The following is an 18,652-nucleotide window of genomic DNA, read 5'->3' on the forward strand; positions in this document are numbered from 1 at the left end:
CGGCAATAAATTACATGCGAAAAATAACAGCCGAATCTTTCCAAGGCAATGACGAGGTTGTATTTGAAGAAAAAAAGAGCATGAAAGAGACCCAGGTGGAAAAGTGGCTGGTGCAATTTCAACTGGAAGAAAGCCAAAGAGAAAATTCATAAGCGCACAGCCACAGGGCTAGATGAGGTTCCCGTTAGGCTAATTAATGAATTAGGACCAAAAAGTAAGGAAGCTCTGGTGAAAGCAGAAGGAAAAAAATTTAAAAGATAGACAAATACCACACAGTTGGCGACAAAGTAGAATGAATTTAATTTATAAAGGTAAGGATGAGGAAGATAGAATTCACTCGTACAGACCGTTGACCATTGCATCGGTAATATACAGGCTATAGCAATGCAGGCAATCAAATAAAAGCTGCAAGCATAGGCAGAGAATAATGGCATTTTGGGAGAACTTCAGAATGGCTTCAGAATAAGTAGACGTTTGGATGATAACTTATTTGTTCTTACTCAGTGTATTGAAATATCAAAAGTAGGTGGCAGACCGTTGTATGTGGCCTTTTTAGACATTACAGGAGCCTATGACAACGTAGACCGCAACATTTTGTGGGATATTATGGAAGGGAAAGGCTTAGGTGACGATTGTCTAACGTTTTTGAGAGAGATTTACTTAGAAAATACCGTTTGCGCTGAATGGCGATGGATGAGGAACGAGGAGAAGGTTGATATCAACAAGGGACTGAGGCAGGGGCTCCCTTTATCCCCACTGCAGTTTATGATGTACATACATGGTGGGGATGGATAGGGCGCTAGAAGGAAGTAATATCGGGTTTAACCTCTCATACAGACTGGCGAATACAGTAGTAGAGCAGCAGCTCCCAGGTTTATTTTATGCGGACGACATTGAGTTGCTAGCTAACAATCAAAGTGATTTGCAACGTCTGATCTGTGGACAGGAAGGCAAGAATTTAGGTTTGAAATTTAGTGTTAGAAAATCAGGTGATATGGTATTCAATGAAAACAGTGAACAGACCGTGGCGAAACAGGGCCAGGAAATACCTCGGGTAACAGAATATAAATACATTGGTATATGGATAAACGAAGGCAACAGACATATGGAAACACAGGGAAAAAAACATAACAGTCAAGGGGAAGAGAAATGCAGCCATAATAGAAGCACAGAGCCCTATGGGGATACAATAGGTACGAGGTCCTCCGAAGTGTGTGGAAAGGTGTGATGGTTCCAGGACTTACTTTTGGAAATGCGGTTGTTTGCTTTAAATAAGGGGTACAATCGGGACTCGACGGGAACCAAAGGTCAGTGGGTCGACTCACATTGGGCGCTCACGGGAAGACTACAAATGAAGATGGGCAGGGTGATATGGGCTGAACTGGTTTTGAGGTGAGGGAAGCTCGCAATAAAATTGAGTATGAAGAACGGCTGAGGAATATGGAAGAAAGTAAATGGGCTGGGAGAGTGTTCAGGTATCTGTACAGGAAAAACATTGATTCACAGTGGAGGAAAAGAACTAGGAAGCTTACCAGCAAGTATGCGACCTGTAGGGTGAGCAACACAGCAGCAAAGAAGGTCAAGCGGAAAGTCAGAGAGGCTGAAATAATCTCATGGGTGGCGGCAATGGAAAAGAAACCTGCCATGAGTAACTACTTAAGAGGAAAAAACGAAATCAGGAAAGAAACCATTTATGATAACTCAAAGGGAAGCTCATTACTTTTCGAAACGAGATCGGGATGCCTTGGAACACGTACCTATACAGGGAGATATAAGAAGGAAGAAGAAGCATGTGCTTGCTGCGGTAAAGGTAGGGAAACGACGGAGCATGTTTTATTAGAATGTGCACGAAGGCGTCTGCCCATCGGTCAATTTAGACACCACTGGCCTCCTTCAAGCCCTTGGGTTCAGCGGGAGCAGTGGAAAAGTAAACATGTCCGGAATAACGATTAGTAAGAGGCGATTGGAAGATTGGTGGAAGAAAAGTAGGGAAACGACAAAAAACGGAGACGTACAAAAGCACAGTTCGCAATAGGGGACCAGAAAATTTGGCTGTAGCAGTCCATAGTGTTTTTTTTTCTTTTTTTATTGTTTAACCTAGGACATTAGACAGTATAATAGCAAGAGCTTGGTGGCGCAACCCACCGCCCCGTTCCAAAGGGGACGCTCATAACATCCATCCATCCATCCATTCATCCAGCCGGCCAGCGCCGCCGCGGGACGGCATGCGTAGATTGCACGTATTGCACGTGCTGTGCTTGCTTTCCTATGCGACAAAAATGCAGCTGCTGGGCCGTGGAGGTTGGCTGGTGGGCTGTAATATATCGCAGGCATGACAATCCATAGCCTTAAGAGAGCGCTTGGAGCTGGCTTCTGCGCAGCGTGCTGGTCACGTATGCACTAGGTGCACGTAAAACCGCGCCAGTAAAATGGCTCCAAAGCGTGCACGCAGCGTCAAGGACACCCCGAGCCCGAAAGAAGAGTCGCGCGGCACAGGAACGTCTTCGCTACGCAGCGAAGCGTGGTGCAGAGCGCGGATGTATGTGTGCAATGTATACACACGAATTATATTAACTGAATTAAGTACAGCCCCATAATTGGAATAAAGCTTAACGCTTCTACAACGATATGCGATGTGCCATGTGGGGCAATGATAATGCTAAACCCTCTTAGAAATTATGGACAATGACTCACAACAACGCCTCAGGCAAACACGTCTCCCTGTGTGCTCTGTGTATACTACGCAGACAAACAGCAGTGGTGCACGGAAGATAACGTGTAACATCAACTCGCCACCGTCGTATTGGACTAAAGGGTGAAAAAAAAACTTACACATTCGCCGCCAACGTCACCGCTAATTATCGTCAATCAAAGCAAACAGCATTCGAATCTTCGCTTACATCGATTCCCACAGTGCGTGGGATCCGCCGATATTTTCTTATGGGTTAAAATAAGGAACAGTATGTCGTGTTCCAAGGGAGCCAGAATGTCAACTTAGCAAGCTTCAAGAACGTTTATTTACCCACAACGGCTCAAATACGGGAAAAAATACTTTGAAGTCCAGGACGTCACACGGGTGTGCCGGCACAGGGGTTTAAAAAAAGTGCAACTCTGACCATCATATTCTCTTCTATTAATCCACATGTTACCGCGAATTCACCGAGAATAGAGTTCTGAAAGAATACTTTGTTAGTATGAACCTATTCATTGTTTCTATCTAATGTCTCTTAAAGGTAACATTGAATATGGCAAAACCGTGTCCCTTTAGAATGCTTACTTATTTATGGAACTTTCAAAACTCGCTTTTTGTTTATTTGGTGAGAAAGAGGGTAAAAGAAATGAGGACGAAAGTCTTTCTCTTCGAACTTCAAGCGCAAACCGTCGAGACTGTATACGTCACTGTGGCGCGTCAGGTATTTCAAAATACTTCCACCTGTATACTGGGTCTTTTTGTTTTTAATTTTGTTCTCGGAAAGCGTTACCAAAGCTCACTAGATTCCGTCTGTGGTCTCGTTAAAAGGAAAATAGTTCAATGTGCTTTTTATCGCCAAAATAAATGTAAAGGACTTGATTATATAGCCTCGTATTAGGAAAGGGGAACAGCCCGAAGTATGAGGGATGACTGAAGAAAAACGGCATAGAATGAACAACACTATCTGTGTAAGTGCTTCCACACAATCTGTCAAGGCGACACATAGCCACACACGGTGTCAGTGTCAATACAAAGGCGCATCATATCCCGCGTCATCGCGCAGTGCCGCACAGTCACGATTTGTCGCGCGGTCCGGTCTCTTTTACATTGTTTATCCACACGCGCTGATGTCCCAAGCAGGTCCATGGCACCGCATGGAACTCGCGTACGAACTTGAAGGTGGAGTCGCCAGCCGCCTTTCACTATAGCGGCTGGCATTCTTTCGGTCGTTCCACTGATAACGATGATGATGAATTATTGGCATCCCCTCTGAAAACGTGGCAGTGACACATAGTCACCTAGCCTGCTTGAGGGAATCAGGCATATGCTATGCGTGCTTTTCGTTCTAGCACTTTTGTATACTTGCCAAAATCTACCGCGTCACGAAGAAGCGCCACCGCTCGAGATTGCCAGTTCCTGAAGCGCAATATACGAATCCATACAAACTTTGCATTCCTGTTTAATTCGCCCTTCTTTAAGCTTTGACATAAGAACGGATAACCTGCGCAGCCCCGAACGGCAACAACAAAGGCTATAGTGGAAGGGCGTCGCAGCCCGCACGTACTCAGCCTCAGGCCAAGGTGGCACGCGGGTCAAGAACAGAAAGAGAGAGAGAGAGAGACGGTTAAAAAGTAAAAGAAAAAACGCAGATACAGCGGATTGATCGGCCGCTCGCAGTATACGGCGAAGGCTTGCGGCCAACTTCCTGATGTCGCCTCGCGGCGGCGACGATCGGCCCTGCCCGCACGAAGAGGGGACCCGACCGGGCCAGGAAGGACCAGTTTTGGGAATGCAAGAAGCACCAGGTCGCCTCGCCGCTCGAGGGGGGTGCTTGCCCCGCCAACGACAGGCCCCCCTTTGCGCCCGAGGAGAGGAGATCCCGCTATCGGATCCGTTAAGCGCGGCGGACCGAACACTGCGTGCGCCCGGTCCGCGACCACCGCCGCCACCGAGATCGCCGGCATCATCATCCTCCATCGCCGCGCTGAACGCGCCACGATGTCTGCGCGACGGAGTAATGCTGCGAAGCCGTTGTTAACCGTGATGACGTTGACGACGCTTCTCGTGGGTGTCGTCGTGGTCGTCTGCTCGAATTTGCCGGAAGCAGACGCCAGCCTATCGCCCGAGCACCTGTACGCTTTGGCGGTGGGCCTCAACGCGTCCGATGACGGCACCGCCCTCGACAACAAGGTGAGTGAGTTTAAATTGAAGCGCGCGATGCTATAAAGAGAAGGAAGAATAAGAAAACAAAGATAAATTGTGAGGTTCAACGACCCGAAGCTGCACAGTGGAACCTGAGGGACGCCGCATAGTGGAGGGCTCCGGCTTAATTTGCACCACCCGAGGATGCAAATGTAATCTGCACCTAAATTTGATCACACGGGCGTAAATTCTGCACTTCGCCGGGGGGGGGGGGGTGCAGGGGGGGTTCGAAAACCAGCGATACTATAATTTATGGAATGCCGACTAATACAACTGCTATACGAGGCTTACTGGGGGTTAGCGGGTTAACAGGTCTAGCGCAGAGAGCAACCGAGCGCTCTCAGCCAAACGACAGCGCGAACCAAAGCAGCGACACAGACCCATTTGTCTTTATGTTCCTCACTTCAGGAGCCGTGCGGCCACAGTAACGTTTGTGCTATCTTCGTCATTACACAACGAATCATTGCGGCGTCGTTAATTGTGACTACGATATATATGAGGCAATACTTTTGCATACGTACGCTTTGTGGAAATTGTGGAGGCAGCAAGCTACAATTTGAAAATCTGACTGCATTGAAAGCTCCTCAAGTGTTGAACACGCAACTGAACAAGTTGAACATTTTCTTCGTACACGTGTTGGAGATGGTGAGGTCCACGAATCCACGACGCAGGTAATTGCAAACGTAAGATCTGTAAAGAACAGTGCACGTTTTGCTGACGCTTATTGCAATAACCCCCCTGAAGCTACTGTACATATATATATCCAGGATACGCATTGTGTCACCCTGTTCTCGCTTAAAGGGCCCCTCACCAGGCCCCATAGCACATTTTGTTTATACGCTGGAAGTTGTTACGTATCCTCTAGGAAGGTTCTGCCTCAAAAAATTTTGAAGTCGGCTCATTAATAGCCAAGATATAAATATTTCAGTGCCGCGAACCCATGATTTCAGAAGGCGGGCTCCACTGCATAGCGAGACTCCCTCTCCAATCACCCCGTCTAGCCTTCGCAAGCGAAATTCCTTCCCTGCGTTCTCCCGTGCCGGACTTTGAGAATCGCGTAACACATACGTCACAAGCTCCGCCCTCACTTTTTTTTTCGGCGATGCGCACTTCCGCTGGCGGTGTTGCGCGCGAGCTGTTATCGTTTCGCGCAGCGCACGATTTTGCGTGCTGTGTACAAGGACGCATGACTCGCGGTATAATTCAGTGCTATACGAATACTGAGGTAGAACAAGTGGATCGCAGAGCACGATCACGCGCTGGAACACGGTACAAAATGATAGTTTCGGTACCTGCGCACGCGACCGCACGACCGTGGGAACAAGCAGACGAAGCGGAAGTACATCTCTCTTGCTTCGGTGCGAAGTAAAGCAAAAAACACGCAGACATTCCGTTTGTGTGTTTTATTATTTCTCTAAACTTCAATTCGTCAATTCAAGCGACAGATCACACAAATAACTGATGGTGCCTTGAATAATTCTCGAAGTCATGTGTCACCACGAGCGACGTCACACTGCGGACACGACTACGTACGCGCAGGTGCACGAGTACGTCATCCTCGGGCTTGGAGCGCGGCGGCCGCGAGAATAAGGAAAAAAGGCGTTCGGTTTGAAATTTCAGATCTTTCCGCGGCGCGCAGCGATGCAATACTTTGCAGACACGATCTTTACCACGCAATGTATGCTCTGCGCTTGTCGGCTCGAAATGGCCAGACCTGGTGAGGGGTCCTTTAAATATATTGACATTGCACATGCTATAAACGTATATCGCATACGAACATCGCTATAACAGATCTTTCCTTTAAGCATCGCGATTATCTTCACTGACACCAGGCAATAACGAGTTCATTTTTACAGCGTCAATCACGTAACTGAGTGATACAGGCATGTTAACTAAATTTAGCTTGACGCGCACTGGCATTGCAGTTTCATCAGACGATATTCCTGTGAAAACACCAATTGGTTCGTAGGACATACAAATAATTTCGTAATGTCATTGCACCTTTCTTAAGACAAATGGGACACCCGCCAGATGTCCGATTTACGATTTCCTGTCACGGATGTCCCAAGGATGTTGACCATGGACCTTTATCGGCTTGCGCATGAATCTTCCGAGAGGCTTTGTCATTGAGTTTCCGCGCAACAGCGTTATGCATTTCCAGTATGTTCGAAACATAATCCGAAACTATCATGTCTGCGACTTGTGCGTGCGTCGTATATATTTAGTATTTTCAGACTCAATTTAATTTTCAAAACTTCAGTTAGTTGAGTATGCCACTGACGCCTGGCGGAAAGGCTATAGAAGCATCAGGAGTACGCTGCACTTCCGCGCGAACGCGTTCTCGCATAACGTGTGCACGCAGGGTAACTGCGCCGGTATTCACAAGATGCTCTTACGTTAGATTTGCTCGTAAGTGAAAATTTCAGCCAATCCCGATGCGGGACATATCATTAGCGAAGGCGGCCGGCCAATGGCAGAGAGCGCTACAGGAACCGGGCACGTGGTGAGCTTGCACCGGTGGCGCCTTCAAGCGGCGGCGCCACGAATGTAATGGTATGTGACGTCCGGGCCAGACTCAGCAGGCGCTGCTGCCAGCTACGTTGATTTAATATGTTCCGTAGTTTTCTTTTTCTGTTTTGCGTTGCCGAAACACCACGTGAAACCAGGTATGATCAAACTTGCGTTTTTGGGTGCACGAACGGTTACTGAAACGTGACTGAAGCTACTTAGGCCATTCACTTCAATCGTTTTTCATCGCGGCCTCATTAGATGGAACGGCGAAAAGACGGGATACGCGTGGTCTGTAGGCAACAGTACACACGTACAGTGCTTGGCAACTGAGACGCGGTACTCGAAGCGGATGGTCACCGGCGCTTTGCATCGTTGTATACAGTGAGAGCGAGAACCTTTCTGACGCATTGTGACTGCATTTGTTCAATGGCGATCACCTATAGAGCTCACCTGTGGCGCAGAAAAATAAAAGAAATCAACAGAGCTCACCTGCGGCGCAGAAAAGAAAAGACGGCGGCAGCCACGCACTCCGAATATGGCGTTTCAGTCGCTGAGCACTGCACATTTCCGACGCTGCTTTGCTACGGTCTAGTAGTTTTAACTTTAATAAAGGAGCCGTTAATACAAAGGAGCCATTATCTAGTTGCCGAATGGAAGCTAGAGCGCACACAAGGGTTCTGGCTCCTGCTAAGTCGAACGCGACGTATACGTTCAAGCCGTGCCAAAGAAGTGTAATATACAGTCGAAAGCCTTTATGACGAAGTGCTTGGGGCGTCCGAAATCCTCCTTTATACAGGTTACCTTAATGTAAAGGTCGAGCAGCTCATACAAGAACAGGCACAGGGTTAATTCGTTGGTTATACAGGTCATTCCGTGCCCAAAGAGGAGCGCATCTGTAGTTGGCGTCCGCATGAGAAAAGCACGAGTACGGTGTGAACATCGCGCTGCTGTGTGTGTTGCGCCAGGGGTTCGACGCGCCGACTCCGTGGCCCTGTTGGACAGTCTCAAGGAGCCGAATAATACACGCACAGGCCTATATGTCATCGCTCATAACCACGTTGGTTATACAGGTCATTCCGTTCCTAAAGAGAAGCGCTACTGTAGTTGGCGTCGGCATGAGAGAAGCACGAATACGGTTTGAACATCGCGCTGCTGTGTGTGTTGCGCGATGTCTACCTAGGTAAACGTACTCCTTCACGAACTCTAGAGGCTGACTGACAATCCTGAACTCTTGTTCCCTTGGCCGGTTATTCATCATTACCTTTGTCTTCTGCATATTAATCTTCAACCCCACTCTTACACTCTCTCTGGTAAGATGCTCAATCATTTGTTGCAACTCGCCGTCAATCTTTACTCCTAAGCCTTTCCAGTTTAATAGCTTGAATACTTCTTCCAAGCACGCAGTGAATAGCATTGGAGAAAATGTGTCTCCTTGTCTGATCCCTTTCTTTATGGGTATCTTTCTACTTCGGCAGAATTAACGTAGGTGTGGAATCTCTGTAGATATTTTCCACGATATTTACGTAGGCGGTCTGTACTCCTTGATTACGTAATGCCTAGCTCTATGACTGCTGGTATCTCTACTGAACCAAGTGCCTTTTCGTAATCTGTAAAAACTATACATAGAGGCTGATTGTACTCTGCGGATTCCTCGATTACCTGACTGATGACATGGATGTGATCTACGTATTGTAGAGTATTCCTTCCTGAAACCTACTTGTTCCCTTGGTTGACTGAAGTTCATTGTAGCCCTTATTCTATTGGAGATTATCTTGGTGAATAATTTATATAATAGAGTAACTAAGCTAATGAGCCTATAATTTTCCAATTCTTTAACGTCTCCCTTTTTGCGGATTAGTATAATGTTTGCATTCTTCCAGTTTTCTGGGACCCTTGCAGTCAATAGACACTTCGTATAGAGAGCCGCCAGTTTTCAAAGCATTATGTCTCCATTTTTGACTAAATCGACTGTTATTCCATCTTCTCCTGCCACTCTTCCCCGTTTCATGTCTCGCAAGGCCCTTCTGACCTCATCGCTAATTATGGGAGGAGTTTCCGTATCTTGTTCCCTACTGTTTCAAATGGAGTTATCCTGAGTCCTCTGGGTACTGTACTGCAGGTCAGTACAGAATTCTTCCGGTGCTTTTACTATACCTTCGAGATTGCTGATGATATTAGCCTGCTTATCTTTCAGAGCATACAGCTTGGTTTGTTCTATGCCAAGTTTCCTTCCCACTGATATCAGGCTGCGTCCATTTCTTACGGCTTCTTCAGTTTTTCTCATGTTATAATTTCGAATATAACATATTTTCGCCTTGTTGGTCAGTTTTGACAGCTCCCCGAATGCTGTCTTCTCTCTTGGGTTAGACACTCTCATTCTGTGTCGTTTCTTTATTACGCGTTTTGTTACTTGGGAGAGCTTGCCTACTGGTTGCCTTGGTGCCTTGCCTCCCACTTCAATTGCTACCTCTGAAGTCAGCCTAGTTACGGTTTCATTCATTACCTTTATGTCAGCTTCATCTCTGTTCGAAAGCTGCATATTGGAGCGCAATATTTTTCGTCCATCGACCTTCGGTTCGGCTATTAGCAGATTTTAGTCGACCCTGTGGAGCGCGAAGAAACTGCCTTTATTACGCCAGATGGCTTGTACCAATTCAAGGTCATGCCGTTCGGACTGCGTAATGCCCCAGCAAGTTTCGAACATATTGTGGACTCTTTGCTGCGGAGATATAAGTAGTCCATCTGTCTATGCTATTTAAACGATGTCATTGTCTACTCGCCTAAGTTTGACAGTCGTTCTTGCCGTTTTTCGTAGAACCACTCTTCGACTGAACTCTGCCAAGTGCCCTTTCGGCCGACGCCAGATAACTATATGCTCGGTCACCTTGTGAGTGCGGCCGGTGTTCCGACAAGGTGCGAGCAGTGCAAAAATGTCCCGTGCCGTGCTCAAAGATGTCCGAATATACGCAGGATTTTGTTCCTACTTTCGTCGCTTTGTCTGGAACTTCGCAGACCATCGCCCGCGCTCTTACTAAACTCTTGAAGAAGCACGGAATTAGGCGAAGTGTATATTTACAGAGTATATACAAAGCAAGGTAGGGTAAGAGAAGATGACTGATCCACCCCACGCGCAAGCATCTTCATCGTCGTCTTCATCGCTCTGCCTAAGCATCGCGTTAATCCATGTCAGAACCGATCTGTAACATCACCCTCCGGCGGCGGAAGCGCCGTCCTAGTGTATGATATGAAGGCGAGCGTATGCTATGAAGGCGACTGGCCTACACCAGTCGCCTTCTTTCATTGTTTGAACAGAACTTCTCCATCACTGAACGCGAGTGTATGGCTTTAGTGCGGGCTTTCACCAAATTTAGACCGTACTTGTTAAGCCAAACCTTTTTCTGTGACTACAGACCATCATGCCCCTCTGCTGGCTCTCGTCACTCAAGGATCCGTCTGGACGGGGCACTACGGCTCAAAGAGTACCCATTTGTTGTCCACAAGTCTGGACGATTGCACCAAGATGCAGATTGCTTGGCACGTCAGCCTGTCGATGGTCTCGTCCTCAATGACCGCGACTCAGACGCCTGCGTATTCTCCATCCTTGCTTCCGATGATATCCCCATCGGACAGCGACGAGACACGGCTCATCATCGACCATCTAACCTCTCCATCACTAGAACCCTCTGTTCGCGTGTTTGAGCTACACGGCAACGTTGTGTATCGTCGTAACCTCAGTTCAGATGGCCCAGATCTGCTGGTCCTACCTCGCGATCTACGCTCCAGTGTTCTTCACCAGCTTCACGATGCACCCACTGCCCTACATCTAGATGTCTCAAGTACTTACGCATGCATCCGGCGTCGGTTTTTCTGGCCTGGCATGTACCGCTGCATGCTCCGCTGCGTCGCCGCTTGTGAATGGTGCCAACGCGGCAAGCGCCCTTCAGCGCTGCCTGCTAGCCAACTACAACGCATTGATGTCCCTGCAGAGCCATTCTTCAGCGTCGGCCTTGACTTTCTAGGTCCTTTACCTACGTCCCTATCGGGAAATAAATGTGTTGCGGTCGCGACGGCCCACGTGAGCCGCGTAGGAGAGGAGGGGTACGCGCGTCATCAGAGCGACAGAGAAAGGGAGGGCGCGTACTGCCTCTCTCCCATGTCTACGCCGGCCCGACCCGTCGCCACGTGCGAACGGGACGCCGCGGGTACGCGGGAGGAAATGGGGGCGGGTGCTCCCCACAAATGCTACATCATGGCACCCCTCGGCAGCTCTTCATCGTTCGCGAGAGGTACTTCCTCTCCAGAGTGGTAGATGACCTCATTCGTGCCTGCTCCACGGAACATAAGCTCACCCCCGCTTATACGATCCACAGACGACTATGGACTGACCGAGCGCCCGAACGGAACGCTAATTGAGATGCCATGGCCATGCGTGTTTTGCCTGATCGCCGTGACTGGGACAGCACGTTACCATCTGTTACCTTTGCGTACGATTCGTCACACCATCACACCGCTGGGCATTCACCGTTTCATTTACTGCTTGACCGACATCCTGCATAGCGATTCGAGATTCTCCTTCTTTCGGCTGAATACGCCAGTGACGTCACCGCTCGAGCCCGTGCAGCTCAACTTGGCCACGTCCGACTCTCCGCTTCTTCGACCTCCTCGTCACCAAATGATGTTCATGTTTCCCAGCAGAAGCCATATTGCTCTGCTAGCTTCTCGCCTTCACAGCATACACTAGGACGGCGCTTCCGCCACCGGAGGGTGGGGTTACGGATCGGTTCTCACATGAATTAATGCAATGCTTAGGCAGAGCGATGACGACGACGATGAAGACGCTTGCGCGTGGGGTGGATCAGTAATCTTCTCCTCTCACCCTACCTAGCTTTGTATATATTCTGTAAATGTACACTCCGCCCTCATTTCGCCTCCGTCACAATATTTCACTACCATATTTGTTTCTACACACCAGTTTCGGTATTCGGGAGGTTGGTGCCTAATGACTATATGTAATGTTCGGCGTGTTTTACTTTAATCGGATGGCCTTTTTCGGATTTAATTTTTTGCGAGAAACTGAATTTATCAGAACTTCCTTTTACGGTGCAATACGATTCGGAGCCTTTAGAGCGCAGCTCTTAGGCGCCCGTTCCTGCGGCGAGAATCGGCGTTCCCGGCGTAACCGGGCGAACGAGCATAGCGAAAGATGAGAGCGAACGCGGCGAGCAGCGGGGGATGAAAAAAAGCGACAAGGGCCGCGAGGAGGAAAGCGGAGAGGGAGGTGCAGCGTAACCGTGAGGCGGAAAGCGGAGGAGGGCACGGGGAAAGCGTGAGAAGCGCAGTGCGGCGACGGTGCCTACGAGATGGCGCCAGTGTAGCGCGCGTCGTAAAGCCCTTCCATCTGAGGGGCCTTAACGCGTCGTCTGTAAGGTTTGTCGGCGGCGGCCGCTGTGAATCGCTCCCACGCGTCACCCACGCGCTGGCCCCACGCGCTGCCTCTCGTGATGTCCAGACGAGCGTGGCAGTGGCGCCACACTTCGCTCCGTTCGCAGCGTGCCGCACGAGATAGCGTGTCCACGCCAGCCAACATATCGCGAAACGAAAACACGTATAGAGCTGCGCTCAAATTTTGCATTAGGCAGTCCCGTAATCGTGGGTGAATTTTTTTTCAGCCTGTCTTTTTGTCATTAACATTTTAGTTTCACCCGTTTCACAAAAACAGCGTCTAGAGCAATATAAGAACAAAGAAAGCAATAAACCGTGGGAACTTTTTTTTTTAGATAAACAGTCGACATTTACATGCCGCAGAAGCGTTTAAAGCCGTTGTACAATTTGTTGCAATCTGCCACACATGTTTGCCCTTATTGGTATCAGTCGTTGCAGCACGCTCTTTGCAATTCAAGGAGCGAAAGGTCTAGAACGGCGTTCAAAGTTCGCACGGGATGCTGGAAAAGCCGGTGTAGGTTCAGCGCATAGCATCGATGGGCAAGCCTCGGATATGCAATCCTCAGACAAATGGCGGTTGAACAATTTTTTTCAGCAGCATATACGCCTGACATTTCGGAACTATCTTGGCGGCAAGGTTCAAACTGTTAATACGTGTCGAACAGTGCTGACAGTTCCGCCTTCTTATTCATAGTTTCGCGATCCGAGCGCGCTAATAGAATGACTCGCTGGTGTAATGAAATTCGGGGGGAAATGTTTCACTGCAAGTGGCATGAGAACCAAAGAAGACGGTCCCGCGAGCGTCTTAGTAGTCTGAGAAGTTATATATAATACCTTGACAGGACATCTCTTTGTCTATAGATGTCAAGCATGCAGTCGCTGTCCGCGCGAAGGTTTGTCACAGATGCGTCATTCCATCGATGCGGGCGTACGGCACAGAACTTCTAGTTCCCCAATTATTCAGGGCATTACCTTCGAAGGAACCCTCGTACTATGTATGCTTGACGAACATGTAGAGTGCGAGGAGTTATCACGAAGGGTGCCTTGACCTCCTCACGCATTTTCTTTTTAATATGTAGTCACGACACGATCTCGTGATGACAATTGAGGGCGCCGGGATATTGAGATATTCTTTTTATAAACTCGGAATCATCTCTATTTTTCTTTGTTTTCTCGGGTTTTTGTTTTTCCGGACTTTCTTGCAATAATTGGAAAGCGCAAAACCCTAACCATAACGTCACGGTGCAGTGGCGGCCGCCGTTTCTGTATGGTGCGTTATACAAAAGTTCCTGTGATCTTCCCCGCTGCCACGCTCGAGCACAGACAGAACACCCGTATAGAGCGCACAGTTTGCACGAGCAACACTGCTTAAATTGCTACACGCGGCGCCGTCAGATCTTGTCTGTATATCTCATCACCTCACGCTGTCGATGACACCATGCAGCTCCGAAATTTCCCGACATTCGTACTTGCTGTATATATGTGGCCTTCTTACGATCGCGATCGAGGAGCGTATCGTAGATGGAGTCTCTGCAACATCGCGCGCGTCTCGTTTCCCACGCAATAGACCGAAGTGAAAGTGGTCACCAGCGCACTGTGCTTCTTCCATTCCTTAAGTATGCGGCAGATATCGTGCTTGTATACTCACGCATGTCCACCTTTCAAAAGCTGATAGCGCCGAGTGCAATGCCTGCGGTGTCGAGGAAACCATAGAACATCCACTGTGCTACTGCACATCTTTTGAAAATGAAAGACATGACCTCTACACAGCTCTCAATCAGTTAGATAGAAAACCGTTCACCTTGAACAAGATCATGGCCTCGCATACCGCGGCTATACTAAAGGCCACAAAAGCGCTGCTGCGATATTTGAAAGCTACCGGATTTGAGTCGGCGTCTTGCGATCCGGACTGAGTGACCGAACGATATCCCCAGTGGACTTTCTCTTCTTCTTTTAATATTTTTTCGTCCCCTTTTCCCGGCGTAGGGTAGCCCACCTGGCTCGGCCCTGGTTAGCCTCCCTACCTCTCATTCATCGTTTGCTCTCTCTCTTCAAAAGTAATTCAGCATAACGGTATACCTACGAAATGCTATTCGCAAAAGCCACGTTCAGCGACAGTTCCGGCGCTAAAACGCGCGCGCAGGTGGACGGGGCCGGCGGCGACCAGCGGCCGAGCGGCGGCCGGCAGCTGGACCTGGGCTTCGGCATCTACGAGATGTGCCCCTTCCCGCTGAGCTTCATGCACGCGTGCGAGACGAGCGACCAGTGCAAGCAGACCGGCTGCTGCGCCATGCACGCCTTTCCCGGGACGCGCCGGTGGCAGAGGCCCTGCTGCGTCGTCTCGCGGCTCGTCACGCTGGCGCGCCTCACCGGCTCGTGCATCAAGAGCAAGGCCACCCGGCCAGAGTCCGGTGAGTGCCTGTCGCCTTCCCGTGGTGTGTGCGCCCCGTGCGCGAGCAGACGGCGGCAGTGAACCCACGAATGAACTATACGGTATACTATGGCTAGGGTCCCGCGCTATCCAGTAGGGACGACGTAGCAAAAAATGTTACTATAGCGCGAGCTTCTTTATATAGAGATATTCACTCGAAACAAGTGGTGTGGCCAACAGTACCGCTTTAAACCCTCGCAAAGCTGTTTATTAGCCGCCGGGACACGCGCAGAACAGAGGCGAAAGCAGAAAACTGCAACGGTTGTAACGTCGAACCTTTTGCACTTATCCGCCAGAGCTCCAACGGAAAGTGTGAATCCGAAACAATAGGTTGCGACGAAGGTGGTGCGAAGTTGCGCCAGGAGCCCGTTGCGAACTTAGTGCCGTGTCGGTAGCTTACACGTAAAGCTGGGACTCTATAGCCTGGCGACCGCTCTGATAAGGCATGTGCTAGCGGTAAAAAAAAAAGGCCAATTTATTATTATTCCCACGTTTACAAGCGATACATGCCACACGCCCGCTTTGCGCAAGTGCCCGAGTATCTCGACAACAGCGAGATAAATAAGCACAGTGCAATGGCGCGTAAACCATGTAGCGCTCCAAGAGGGGCCATTGTATGCCCAATGTTGGGCAGACGATATGCCACGTAGGGCCAATATGTCGCTCAATGTGCCACAGCTGAAATAGTTTCCTGTTCTGCTGGGGCGTACCTGTATCACAGGGCAATCAATGCGTTTTTTTTTTCTTTTCTCGAAAATAACCAGTAGCACTTACAACCCAAACTTGCTTAGCGCTGCTGTTGAACATCGCAGTGTAGAAAAATGCGCAGCAAAAAGAAAAAAAGAACCAGCGAGTAATGCCCAGCTGTGTTTTTTGCAGAGGTTGTGCGTCTCGGCTTCCCTCGCATTTAGGCAAGTATCGACTACCCGGCGGCCATGCAACATGCACAAATTATACAGATGCTATATCGAAACTATACTTTTGCTAAAGTTCTTTTTTCACAGTGTATCTGATGGTCACGATGCCGCGATGTCTCGATCGTTTACCACGTGGTTTCCGCTTTAAGTCGCAATACAATCGTCTCGCTCTCAGCCATGGTTACAGCGAAGAATCGCGCGGCTCGAAATAGACTGAAGAACAACGGCAGATCGGGGGGCGAGTTGGTGGTTTTCCACAATGTTTAAAAACAGCGCTGAGATACACACGGCGCTGACTTACAACTGCGTTTATTGGAAAAAACACGATGGCTTTTTTTGAAGCCTTACATCAAACGTGCGCAGCTGCTCCGTGTGAATAAAAAGCACTTGTCATTCCCAAAACATTGCCTCGTGGTCGCGGGTGAGATTGACACCTTGTTCACCCCTGTTCAACAAGCCTTCAAAGATAAGGCTGCGGAAGGCCGACTAACACACACCCACTAACTTTTTCTCATTATGTGGAATGCTTCCGCCACCTCCTTTGTATTGCTATCACTGTGCACAAACAGGATTTTTGTGCCATCAGAGAACACTTTACACTCGCGTTCGAAACAATAGATGCATCCGCAAGACAGCGCCATGCGTGTCCCATCCTCTTATTCTGTTGTCCGGTGTATAAGTCTTCAGCGCTGTTTCTAAACATTGTGGAAATAGACGCGGCGACGATCTGCGTCGAAAATAAATAAAATTGCCCTCGCGCAGTTTTAGGTTTCCACGTGCTCGCTGCCCGCGATCTCGTCTGTTCAAGTTACGCACACAGTTGGTGAAAAGCATGCGCGCTACGTTGCCTGCTGCCGCCATGCTCATTACTAAAGCCCAGACCACACGTACGCTTGCGGACGCGCGCCCACGCAAGTACAGGTAGTGCGGCACGGCACGTATACGCTTCGAAACACGGCGCGATCTGCCTCGCATCGGCGCGCCTGGCTACGCAGCTACGGCGCGGTACATTCAACTGTCAGCGAAGCAGACGTATACCATGCAAGAGAGTGCCTAATCTTTCCTTTTTGTGATGATCTAACAGCTCTAAAAATGTTACGCTTACAGATATCGAAGCATCTCGAAATACTGTCAATAACAACGTACGAAGGGGCGTCTTCCGAGGCATCTACGAGGCGGCCCAGTGAGCGTGCGCTGTCGCGCGTCCTCGTGGATGCAAAACACGATTCGTCGCGAGGCTCGGCAGGCGCAAGACGCGAACTTGCGCGCGTCCGCAAGCGTAGTACGTGTGGTCTGGGATTAAGGCGTTACAGCGCAGAGGGTAAGGCGCCTATGCATGTGCCGACTGCGCTAATGAAGGCTTTGTCGCACGAGCGTATAGCACCGTGCCAACACGCTTTATCGTCACACGGCGAGGGGAACGCTAAAATGATCTCGCGAGATCTCGCACAGCGCGTCGATGGAGCCGTTTCATAAAGTATCTCGCCCGCGTTTACTCGAGCTACGCCGTAGAACGCGCCACGCGATCACGCAGGGATGCCCGCAACAGAAAACAGACTGCACTGCATGCATAGAAGCGTCCGGTCCTGACCCGAGCTTGTGTGCTGTTCTGACTGTTCTAGATGACGACTGATGTGATGCCCTTCTTGTCCATGGCAGCGTGCCCTGCCAACTTAGTGGTAGACGAGTGCGGCGACCCGTGCGTCGGGAACGAGGACTGCAAGGAACCGGGACTCGCCTGTTGCCGCTTGAGCTGCGACGACGAACGAGGATCCTTTTGCTACGCCGTCCACGACAACCGCTAGAAGCACCCGCCGCCCTACAAACTATTTATTGCCCAAGCCACCAGGTGCCGCCTCTCCCCCCCCCCCTCCTCGCCCATGTGCAGCACTCGACCATTAGTGCCAAATAAACTTGTCGACCAACTCTCTTCATTTTCCATTGACAACGGCTGTGAGAGAACGGCCACAGGGGGTTGGCCAGAGCAGCAGGTAAGACGTATATGGTCGGAGCATGAAAGACAAAGGTCGCATGGTGGAGCGAGTCGGGTGGTGCAGAACACACAATTTCTTACAGCGCTACCTAGAGAGAAAGTGGGAGCCACTGTCAGTGCAAGCTCCTTAAAGAATAGTGTAGTGCCATAGGAGTGCCGGGATATAGAAGGTTTGGCTCGCCTCGAACGTGGCTTGGCTTAAAACATGGTAATGCCTGTGCAAATAAAGTTTTCTTGCAATTAGGTTTTCACAAAATGTCTTGGTTACGCTGAAATGCAACGGAAACACATACAATTGAAAGTGGCACACAACGAGCAACACTTCGTCTTACAAATTCAGGGACCTGATGGGAGTACCACTCACGTATGACATACGTGAGTAAATACGAGTTTTAATTTTTAAATGCAATGAATCATCAATATGTATATTCAATTAATGATTAAATTGAACCAGACACAGACAG

General features: G+C 49.3%; 1 protein-coding gene across 1 annotated transcript; it reads left to right on the forward strand.

Annotated features, from left to right (window-relative positions):
* Positions 1-4,735: 4,735 nt before the first annotated feature.
* LOC142574526 (uncharacterized) lies at positions 4,736-18,334 on the forward strand. Its single transcript, XM_075683588.1, has 3 exons — positions 4,736-4,882; positions 14,991-15,258; positions 17,855-18,334. The coding sequence occupies exons 1-3, from the start codon at positions 4,736-4,738 to the stop codon at positions 17,998-18,000; spliced, it is 561 nt and encodes a 186-aa protein (XP_075539703.1). The 3' UTR covers positions 18,001-18,334.
* The last annotated feature ends 318 nt before the right edge of the window (positions 18,335-18,652 follow it).

Source organism: Dermacentor variabilis, chromosome 3, assembly GCF_050947875.1.
Source record: "Dermacentor variabilis isolate Ectoservices chromosome 3, ASM5094787v1, whole genome shotgun sequence".
Taxonomy (NCBI): Eukaryota; Metazoa; Arthropoda; class Arachnida; order Ixodida; family Ixodidae; genus Dermacentor; species Dermacentor variabilis.

Coding starts and splice junctions, on each gene's coding strand:
- LOC142574526 (XM_075683588.1), top strand. CDS start 4,736: ATGACGTTGACGACGCTTCTCGTGGGTGTCGTCGTGGTCGTCTGCTCG. Junction 4,883..14,990: donor GCACCGCCCTCGACAACAAG/GTGAGTGAGTTT, acceptor ACGCGCGCGCAG/GTGGACGGGGCCGGCGGCGA. Junction 15,259..17,854: donor GGCCACCCGGCCAGAGTCCG/GTGAGTGCCTGT, acceptor TGTCCATGGCAG/CGTGCCCTGCCAACTTAGTG.